Consider the following 11,263-nt stretch of genomic DNA (forward strand, 5'->3'; position numbering starts at 1 on the left):
AAGAACAGATTGCCACGTCTTTCTCCCACAGAGCCGCTGGGTAAGTTTGAACTACGAACCTTCTGGTTACCCGCCCCGCCACTGCACCACCTTCTCTGGGAGCCAGGAGATGCTATTTCCCAAAGTTTCCCAGTGCGGCCAGTCCTTTATCTGGGAGGGGGAGGGGCGTCCTTAGCCAGGGCCATGGAGCTATGTGAACTACATTTCCCACAATGACCTGCGCCGCCAAGCCAATGAGAGCTCAGAAAAGTGGTATTTCTATGGGAACGCACCACGACAGGGCGGGACTTCCGGCGTCCTCCACGGCGGTCATTTTGGCTGTTGTTGGGTCCATCGACCAGGTCAGAGGCTCCGGAGCTCTGGGTCGGTCCGAGGTAACGGTACCGGCAAGGCGCGAGAGGAGGCACTGTCCCCACAGCACAGGGTGTGGGCCTGAAGCTCGGCAGCGGCGCCGCCAGCAGTGATCCGCGTCAGGACCGGGCTGGGGATACTGGTGCGCGACCCCGGCCCCGCTCTGTCCACAGTTTCCGATGGCGGCCGCCGCGCTGATGGACTCGCCTCAGGTGGGTGCTGCATCCCTGACACAGGGCCCTCTCCCTCTCCGGCCATTTCCTCCGCATCCTAAAGCCTCGGATGAGAGGGGTTTTCTTAGGTCACTGCAGCGCACGCGTCGGTGTCCAGTATAAGAGGTACGCGTGGGTGGGGTCCCCATCTCTGACACCAGTGTGATGAGGCGTGGGAGTGTTATATGCGTTGGACCAGCATATGTAAAGGCTTGGAGGTGCTACTGAACCGGGAGCTTTCAGGAAACCTGGGATCATTCTTGTCTGCAGGGACTAGAGAGTGTTAGGAGTCATGCCTGGATGGCAGGCTGAGGAGTTTTACCTTTCTTCTCAGGGCACTGGGAGCCATGGAGGGTTGTGAACAGAGGAGGGACACGGTCTGAGTTAGGATTTTAGAAAGTTTCTAGAAGCTACCAAGAGGAAGAACCAGTGGAGTTTGGGGTGATGACAACAGTGGGGCACAGGGGCATTGAATCCTTGTCCAACATCACAGAGCTGGTAGGAGGCAGCATTGAGGACTGAGGCCCGGAGATGACACACTTAGCCCAAGTTCACCAGGTTCCAGGGCCGTGCATGGGTACAAGGAGTCCTGGGCTCATGAAACCCCAGTTTGATCACCTGCCTCTCACATCTTCATTTTCCTATATCTTCCCATGGCTGCAGAAGCGCTTATGGGCCCTACACGGGTGAGTCTCACTAATTCTGACCCCACACATATGGATTGTGGGGTCCTGGAGCTCTTTACCTGCCATTTTCCCAGCGCTCGGGTCCGGAAATGCTGTGGAAATCCCAAGCCCAGGATGCTGAGTCCAGGCCAGGGATTATATGGAAGTGCCCATTTCTGGCAGCCAATGGAATGAAGTGTGAAAGGTTTTTGAGGCATAAGGATCAGCATGTCCAAATGCTAGGAGGTGAGGCCAAGCTGGGAGTGTCCAGAGAACTGCAGCTCTCCTCTCTCTGGTAGGAACAGAGATCAGAGGTGTAGGAGTCAGGCCTGAATGGCAGCCTGAGAAGGTGGGTATCTATTCTGGAGCTAATGGAAGCAATGTGTGGTTTGGGTCAGAGTAGGGGGTGATCTGACCCAGATCATAACAGCCTCCCTCTGACTGCAGAGTCGGGAACAGACTGGGTGAGGAAGCAGGCAGGAAGACCAGAGAGAAGGTTACTCCAGTAGTTGAGTGTTGATGGATCAGTGTGGAGATGGGAGAAATGATTGGATTCTGAATTTGTTTCTTAAGTAGGGCTGTCTGGACTTTCTGATTTTTAGTGCAACAGAAGGAAAGGTAGGGGTCAGGGATAATTCCAAGGTTTTTCGTTTTAACAGTCAGAAGGATGGAAGCTCCAGCAGTTGAAATGGGATGGTCAGTAGTAGGATTGACTTGCATTGGGAATATTAAGAGTTTTCTTTTTGCTGTGTTAAGAGTTTGGATGTTTAAGAGTACAGTGAGTGGAGGCATCAGATGGGTAGCTTGACACATAGGTTTGGAGCTCTGGTGAGGAGTTCAGGATGGGAGGTACAAAAGGTGGTAGTGAGAGTATGGTCCAGGGTGGAACCGCACATCACAGTTAGGAGGGGGAATCCAGTCCATGGTGGTAATGCTAATAATAATCCAGAAAGGGGAGGGTGGGGGCCGAGAACAGCGTCTCTTTCTTGGGCAAGTGGTTGGGGTGTTGTGTGTGACAAACACAGGTGAGGGAGAGAAGTGGCAATGAGAAGGGTGTAGGAGAGAGCATGCTCTGGAAGGGGGCACAGACTGCCAAGAGATGAGTGGACATGAGACACAGAAGTAATGGAGACAATAGAGAACTTAGTCACCATTTTGTGGACTCAGCAGGATTTTGTGGTTACCCTACGTGTGGTCTGGGGTGTTTCGGTCAGGCTGGTGGATTAGTTCAAGGCACAAGTGGTCACCTGTGAGAATTAATAGGACTGAGATGGGGGAATCATTGGGACCTGGCTATGAAGGAGCATCAGGTGGAGAGAAGAGAGTTGTGACTGATGAAATGTCAGCAAGTGTAGCACAAGTGGAAGAGGGCCATGGGCATTTGATCCTGCAAGTGGTCTTGAGTGGCTGAGGTTGAAGCAAGGAACAATCAGACAGTGAAGCCTTCATGAATCCATGGGATTATTCTGAGTATGACAGAGCTGGGGATCTGGGGCTGACATTGGGAGCGGAGACTATCAAAGTTCTAGGGTAGACCTACATTCTGGAGGCCAGGGAGATGCTATGGTGTAGGGCAGGGAGGGGAGGAAGCTGTGGGAGTACAGAGTGAGAGAGTGTGGAACAGAGTGGTATGCATGTGGAGACAGGCATAAACTGATGGTCCTGGTGCCCCAGGTTTGGGGACCTAAAGGTGAAAGGTAAGCCCACATTTGGTTGTGTCTGGGAGGCATGATTTGGGTAACCCCAGGAGAATTACCTGTCAAAAGGGGGTTTAGCCCTGGATTCTAGGCCCAGAGCTTGAACCTTATCTCCACGCCCACCTGTCTATTGTTGCTGTCGCCTGACTGGATGATTGGTGGGACCGTAAGGGGAGAGCGGGTATTAGTGGCACCAGGGCCTATCATCTAGCCTGAGGTGGGGATTTGGGGAGCAGGGTGAGCAGGGGGGACATACAGGATGGGGGGAAGAACTTGGGATCCTAGGAGAAATTAATCATGACGTGGACTGTCTCCATCCTGACAGAGTGGTGTGACCTTTGAGGACGTGGCCATTGACTTCTCCCAGGAGGAATGGGGGCTCCTTGATGAGACTCAGAGGATCCTCTACCGAGATGTGATGCTGGAGAACTTTGCAATCATAGCCTCCCTAGGTAAGACTGCCACACTCACCCCAATGTGCTAAGCTGGTCTTTGTCTTTCCCTTCCTGTTCCCCAGAGACAGCTTTATCCTTCCAAAGCCAGACTATGGGCTCTGCTGCCTTCCCTGCTCTCTTGGCATGTGTGCTGAGGGTGCCAGTGTTGAGCTATGTGCGAAGCCCTAAGCAATGCACTCCCAGAGCAGCCCTACCACTTGCTGTGTGAAACTGTGGAGGCAAGAGTCTGGGAGTCAGGAGTCTTCCGTTCAGCACAGCGGATCCCCCGCTGCTTGTTCTCGTCCTGACTGGGTAATGTGTCCGTATCCACACTACCTCTGTGCTCCAGGTTCTGCCCGTTCCTCTATCTGACATATCCTCCTGTCTGACTGCCAAGAATTGTAGGCATTGTCACGGTCACTACTTACATGGCTATTCTTGCAAGGCCCTCTCCTGAGGTTTTTATTTATAGTATTAATTTTCTGTCCTGTGGTCCGTTGTGTACTAAATTGACTCCCTTGCCCTGTCTCTCCCTTAGGACTTGTATCTTGCAAGTCCCTTCATGCAGACAGGGTTCAAGTAGAGGCCCAGTTGCATTTCACAGGGGACATGGCAGCATTATCTCAGAGGCCTGGCCCTGCTGAGTGGTAACTAGGAAATGACATGACATCAGATCTCTGTTCAAGTCATGCCAGGAGCTGCTCTGTGTCCACCAGTATTTTGGTGTAAATGCCACTGGTCAGACCTCATTTCTATCTTTTCTTCCCCATACCTCACACTTCAATGACTTGTCATTTGAGCTGTGACTTCCAGCCTTGGCTGCCCCCCGCCCCTTGCTGGTGTCTGCTTGTCACTTTTTCCTCTTCACTGCTCTCTGCAATATTCTTCAACTTGGACTCACACAACATGTCATGAGGTGTGCACATGTCCTTAGGTAATCCTTGAGTACTAACTACTCAGTTCCAAATGGATTTTCCTGGCCCTGAACACAACCAGCCTTCTGCACATCAGACATGCATCACCAACTGATGTGGTCCTGCTGAAGGCTGTTGGCACTGGAGTGAGTTAGAGGCCCTGCCTCTCCTTCCTGTGCTTCACCCCATCTTTGTATCCTTCCTCTGGTGAAACTTCTCATTCTGTAATCCTCAGAGGCTCAGTACTGCAAAGCAGCCCCTTTCTCAACCCGCCCCCAACTCCATTATATTGAAAATAATCTCATGGACTCACTTCTAGGTGTGCCTGATCCACGTTTGTTATAGGGACTTCCCCTCCCCACTAAAGTCAGCATGCACTTCATCAGCATTTCTCTGCCTTCAGGCTGTTGGCATGGAACAGAGGAGGAGGCGGTATCTTCTGAGCAGAGTGTTTCTGTAGAACGAGTGTCACAGATCAGTACCCCACAAGCAGGCCGTTTTACCCAGAAGACTCACCCCTGTGACATGTACGTCCCAGTCTTGAAAGACATATTGCACCTGAATGAACTCCAGCCATCGTACTCTGGGCTGAAACCATGCTTGAGTGAGGCATGTTTCAGAGGTTTCTGGCTTAGTGCAAACCTTCCCCAGCTCCAGAAGCATCACAGTAGAGAGAAATCTTTCAAGAGGGATGTGGATGGGACCTCATTTGTCAAGAGCTGCAAATTTCAAGGGTCAGGGAAGCCCTTCACCTGTGAGAAGGTTGGGAAGGATGTCCCAGCAGCCTCAGGCCTTCTCCAGCACCAGGCCTCTCTGAACAGTGAGAAGCTACACAGCAGTACCAAGTGTGGGGAGGCCTTTCACAGCAGAAAGACACGCTATAAGTGGGGTGAATGTGAGAAAGATTTTAGCTACAAACACACACTTATTCACCACCAAAGCGTCTGCACTGGAGAGGGGCTTTGTGAGGGTAGTAAATGTGGAAAAAACAACAGCTGCAATTACAGGCTTGTTCAACATCAAAAAGTTCACACTGGAGAAAGGTCATATGAGTGTGGTGAATGTGGAATATTCTTTAGCCAAATCTCCGATCTCCATCAACACCAGAGAGTTCACACAGGAGAAAAGCTTTATGAGTATGGAAAATGTGAGAAATCTTTTACCTACAACTCCAGTCTCATAAAACACCAGAGAGTGCACACTGGAGAAAGACCGTATAAGTGCAGTGAATGTGAGAAATGCTTTAGCCAAAGTTCCAGCCTCATTCAGCATTGGAGAGTTCACACAGGAGCAAAGCCTTTTGAGTGTGGCAAATGTGGGAAATCCTTTAGCCACATCTCTACCCTCATTCACCACAGGAGAGTTCACACTGGAGAAAAGCCTTATAAGTGCAGTGAATGTGGGAAATTATTTGGCAGAAGCTCTCATCTTATTGTACACAAAAGAATTCACACTGGAGAAATGCCTTATGAATGTAGCGAATGTGGGAAGTCTTTTAGGCAAAGCTCTGGCCTCAATCAACACCGGAGAGTTCACACTGGAGAAAGGCCTTACAAGTGCAGTGAGTGTGAAAAATCCTTTAGCCGCAAGTCTGACCTCATTAAACACCGGAGAGTTCACACGGGAGCAAGGCCTTATGAGTGTGATGAATGTGGAAAATCCTTTAGGCAAAGCTCTGGCCTTATTCAACACTGGAGAGTTCACACTGGAGAAAGGCCGTATGAGTGTGATGAATGTGGGAAATCTTTTAGCCGCAAATCCGACCTCATTCAACATCAGAGAATTCATACTGGAGAAAGGCCTTAGATGTGCAGGAAATGTGCTGGGTGCTTGGTCAGTATAATGACACTGGAGTAGAGCCTTTCTAGGGGAGTCATCGACCTGAATTCAACCTCCTAAGTCCAAACATCCACAGTGGGGAGATTCCGCATAAGTTTCCAGTATGGGGGAGGCTTTAAGGAGCTGGGCTGTACTTTCTAACCTGCCTAGGGCTCTTGCCAGATTGTCATCATTGTCAGCTTCTACAAGCGATGTCACCTCTGTCCCCTGGCAGTGCCCACAGCCTGCATCATTCGCCACCCCAACATGCACGGGGAAGCAGAACTCTGTGTCCACCTATTAGCTGGAGGAAATCCTGAGAGGCCTGAGCCCTTAGGGTGTCCTCATTCCCTTCTGTCTGAAAAGTTAGGGCGTGGACCTGACCCAGATTTAACCCAATATCAGTTCTGTCGGTGGCTTGCAGAAAAGGACTACCTCTTTCAGGGACACTGTTAGGCTCAAGTTGTGTTTGTGATGAACTTTTGTAGCCTCTTGGTCACCAACCTAGGAACCACCTGCTACACAGTACTCTGGTTTGTGCAATAATAAAGGACTTTTGTTTAAGCGCCTTTTATCTTGGGGGGCGGGGGTCTATTCACTGAGGGCTTAGAAAGCAGAACTTGGCTTTACAAGCATGAAGGGTGAATAACTTTCGTGGGGATCCCAAACTTTGTGTGCCTCAGAGGGGATGAAATTATGGCAGAAAATGGCTTTCCAGCTTGGGCCTGGTTTGTACATTGCCCAGGGTCTCCTAGGAAGGACTGTAGGGCTTTGTGGTCTTGATTTGTGGCTTGGATGCCAGGATTTCTTGTGCGCTCAGAGGTCATCCTGAGGAGGGGCCACTCCCGTGCTTCTTGGGAAAAACATGAATTTTTCATATCACATTATGCCCAGCACTGTTGAGGGACTCTTCCCTAGGTCCTCTAAAGGAGGTATGAGCCCTGATGTCCAGAATCCAGTAGGTGGGTGTTGCTGGTTATAGGACCCTAGGAGCCAGAGGAACCACAGTTGGTTACAGCAACATTGGGTTAATAGGGAGTGGTGGAGACTGCAGCAAATTAAAGGGAATGAGCCTCTTCTAAAAGTGCTTTGACTAGTGTTCCAGTAACCATGCCTGTGTGGGATCAGTGTGTACACACATTCTGTGTTCCTCCAGAGCTGTATGTCTTACGTAGCTGAGGTCATAAGACAGGGAACAGAGGGGCCCCCAAATCTGCAATTCACATAAACTAACAGGAAATGGGCCAGGGTGCACAAAGGCATTCCCTGGAACAATGGGGCAGGGTATCAGAAAACAGCCCGGAAACTTCCTTAAGGTTGTCTTTCAGAAGCAGTTGGATAAAACCAGCCCCAGGGGCGTGTGCAGAACATCCACCTGTGACTGCTATGTGACCTTCCACCAGGGGTAGTGAGAGGCTACAGGCACAGCTGGGGAATTGCACTTGGGGAATGAGAGACTGTGCTGGCGTAACACCCCATAATAAGTCCTGCTATGAATCCCAGAGCCTCTGGGACAGGAACCATCTTAGAAAGCTGCTGCACACGCACTATTAGCATATCCCCACCTATGCCTATGAATACACATGAGTCTTCCCACCCAAAAACTTAAAAACTGGGCAAGTCTTTTGTTCTGTAAGATAGGGGTAAGTGTAGCTTAGGCCCTCCCTGTCTCAGCTGGCAAGCCTCTTCAATAAAGCTTTTTGTGTGTGGAAAACTCTTCGTGCCTTAACTGCTCATTCTTGGCCAGTGAGAGGCAAGAACCTTATTCAATTCCAGCAACAGTCATTGTCAGAAAATAAAGGTTTTGTGGATTCCTGTGACTTCTGGGTGTTCACCTCAGGGCTATTGCTGCTCAGGCAGGAAAACAAGGACAGAGAGAATGCAGATCCTGTTGTCCGGGCATGTGATATTTATGACCCAGCTGCATTCCTGTTGGGAGGAAATGGCCTTCATTGCTCGCTAATTTTGCTGCCACTGAGACAAAGCTACCTTCCGAGGGCTTGAAGAGCGTGATGGTGGAGTCAACTTAGGCTTGCTAAACCTGATTTTCAGGAGTGGAAGATCTAAATTTTTATTTTGAACCATTTTTTAAACCTTTATTAAAGTATAATCGTCTTGCAATAAACTCCACATATTTAAAGTGTACAATTTGGTAAGTATTGACATACATATATACCCATGAAACTACCCTAATCATGATAATGAGTATATCCGTCTCACACGTATTCACCTCACGCCCCTATAATCTCTCCAGGCTCTTTAGGTGCTCCAGGCAACCAATGATTTACCTTACAATAGTTTAGTTTGCATTTTGAAGAATTTTACATGAAAGTGTTCACTTAATTTTTTTCTGGTCTCCTCCAAGCTGAAAAACTATTTTGATATTCATCAGTGGTGCTTAAAAAAAAAAAAAGTTTATATGAGTAAAATCAAACCAAACCCACTGCCGTTGAGCGATTCTGACTCATAGCGACCCTATAGGACAGAGTAGAACTGCCCGATAGAGTTTCCAAGGAGCGCCTGGCAGATTCAAACTGCCGACTTCTTGGTTAGCAGCTGTAGCACTTAACTGCTACACCACCAGGGTTTCCGCTTATATGAGTAGTTCATTTAATTACAGAGTGGCATTGTTTTCTGTCTATACCAGTATTTGTTTATCCCTAATCTGTTTGTGGACATACAGGCTATTTCCAGATTTTGGCTATTGCAGATAAAGGTGCTATGAACATTTATATACAACTTTTTACATGGAGATATGTTTCATTTCTCTTGAGTTAATAAGTCAGAGTATAATGCCTAAGTCAGGCTGGAGGAATGTTTTAACTATTAAGGAACTGCCAAACTGATTTAAAATGGTTGTTCTCTTTTACGTTCCTACTAGCAGTTTATGAGATTTCTACTTTCTCCACATTTTTGGCAATATAGCTTTTTAAATTTTATTCCTTTTAATAAATGTGTACTGGTATCTCATTATGGTTTAAATTGCATTTCCCTAATGATTCATGATGTTGAGTATTTTTTTCATGTGTTTATTTGCTACCTGTACATTTTATTTGGTAAAAGACTACTTCATATCTTCTGCTTATTTCTTTAATGAGTTTTGACTCTTTCCCTTTTCATTAACAAATAAGATAGTGAAACAACAATGACGTGTTGGAATTTTTGGAATAATTGTTCAGAACTTGAATATTTCCTCATTTTTTACTCAACTTTTTTGGTGCTATGCATAATACAATAGCCAAATACACCACACACTTGTAAGTATAATCTGTATCGTTAACTTTAACATAACCTCCATCACTTCCTTAAGCCTACACATTGAATAATGCAATAAATCAAGCATGGGTTTTTAGTATTTGCCAGTTTCTGTGGTGTAAATACTCCCACCATTGCCAAATTCAAATTGCCAGCACAATGTCATTTAATGTGGAGTTGGGAAGAGTTGCCAGTAGCACACACCACCTCAAGAACGTAGATAATAAAAACTTGTAAAATGATTAGGAAGTGACAAGTTTTGTACACTTGTTTTCCAGACAGTTTAATTAAGGAATAATTGACTTAAACAGCACAGACTTAAATGTACATTTTGATGTTTCCATACAAGTGACTCACCTGAAACCAAAAGTTTCCTCCTGCCCTTTATAAGTCGTCCTTCTCAACATTAAAAATTACTGATAGAAAGACATAATTTAGCTTTTGTAATGACTATTTTCAAATATGTGACAATGGGAAAGAACATCATGGAACCGATGAACACTTAGCCCATTCTACCATCCTTATTACATGCCCATTCTTTTTCATCTTTTTTGCGTATAGTCTCAGATATGTCATTTAATGCATAACCTCTTCTGAATGTGTTTCTAAAATGTAACAACTTGTTCATAACAACTCATTCATGATTTTATCACAAAATTAAAATATTGGGAATATGGTATCAGTGCTGAATTTTATCAAATGTCTCAAAAATATGTTAAGGCTGATTGCAATCAGGACACAAAATGTATTATTAAGATTTTATTCAGTTTGTCTTACAAGTCTATTAACTGATAGGCACCTCATACTTTCCTGCGTGGTGCAAATGGCTAAGTGTGTGACCGCTAGCTGAAAGTCGGCTGTTCAACCCAACCAGATGTGCCTCAGAAGGCAAGCCTGGAGATCTGCTTCCAAAACATCATAGCCTTGAAAACCCATGGAGCACAATTCTACTCTGACACACATGGAGTTACCATGATTCAGAACTGACAGAAACTAGCAACAACCTCTTATTTTATTCTTGAAATTGCTAAGCCATTTGTCCATTAGAATTTTTTTTTTTTTGAGTTTGGCTTTGTGAACTTTTATTTTATTGCAGTAAAATATATAACATAAAACTTGCATTTCAAACATTTTAAGTGTACAATCTGGTAGCATTAATTACATTCACCATGTTGTGTAACCATCAGCACCATCTATCTCCGAACCTTTATCACTCCACACAGAAACTCTACTCATTAAGCATTAACTTCCCCTTCTCCCCTCCCTCCAGCCCCTGTAATCTCTAATCTACTTTCTGTCCTTATAAATTTGCCTGTCCTAGATATTTCATATAAGTGGAATCATACAGTATTTGTTGTTTTGTGTCTTGCTTATTCAGCATAATGTTTTCAAGGATCACCCGTGTCCGTACCATGTATTAGAATTTCATTCCCTGAAATGAATAAGGCTGAATAATATTCTATTGTATATACATTTTGTGTATCCATTCATCTGTTGATGAATACTTGAGTTGTTTCTGCCTTTGGCTATTGTGAATAATGCTGCAATGAGCGTTGGTGTACAAGTATCTGTTTGAGTCTCTCCTTTCAGTTCTTTTGAGTATATACTCAGGAGGTCAGCGAAAAAGAGGAAGAACCTCAATGAGATGGATTGACACCATGGCTGCAACAATGGGCTCAAGCGTAACCATGATCGTGAAGATGGCGCAGGACTGGACGGCATTTCATTCTGTTGTACATAGGGTCGCTGAGTCAGAACCGACTTGATGGCACTTAACAACAACATGGTAATTCTATGTTTAACTTTTTGAGGAACTGCCAAACTGTTTCCACAGTGGCTGCACCATTTTACATTCCCACTAGCAATGCATGAGAGTTCCAATTTCTCCACATCCTCTCCAACACTTGTTATATTCCA

General features: G+C 46.2%; 1 protein-coding gene across 1 annotated transcript; it reads left to right on the forward strand.

The window, feature by feature from the left end:
* The first annotated feature begins 303 nt into the window (after nt 1-303).
* On the forward strand, nt 304-9,024 carry LOC126085053 (zinc finger protein 416-like). The gene is made up of 3 exons (XM_049900001.1): nt 304-563; nt 3,251-3,377; nt 4,677-9,024. The coding sequence occupies exons 1-3, from the start codon at nt 531-533 to the stop codon at nt 6,077-6,079; spliced, it is 1,563 nt and encodes a 520-aa protein (XP_049755958.1). The 5' UTR covers nt 304-530; the 3' UTR covers nt 6,080-9,024.
* Nucleotides 9,025-11,263: the final 2,239 nt, after the last annotated feature.

Source organism: Elephas maximus, chromosome 11 (genome assembly GCF_024166365.1).
Source record: "Elephas maximus indicus isolate mEleMax1 chromosome 11, mEleMax1 primary haplotype, whole genome shotgun sequence".
Taxonomy (NCBI): domain Eukaryota; kingdom Metazoa; phylum Chordata; class Mammalia; order Proboscidea; family Elephantidae; genus Elephas; species Elephas maximus.

Coding starts and splice junctions, on each gene's coding strand:
- LOC126085053 (XM_049900001.1), top strand. CDS start 531: ATGGCGGCCGCCGCGCTGATGGACTCGCCTCAG. Junction 564..3,250: donor CGCTGATGGACTCGCCTCAG/GTGGGTGCTGCA, acceptor CCATCCTGACAG/AGTGGTGTGACCTTTGAGGA. Junction 3,378..4,676: donor TGCAATCATAGCCTCCCTAG/GTAAGACTGCCA, acceptor CTCTGCCTTCAG/GCTGTTGGCATGGAACAGAG.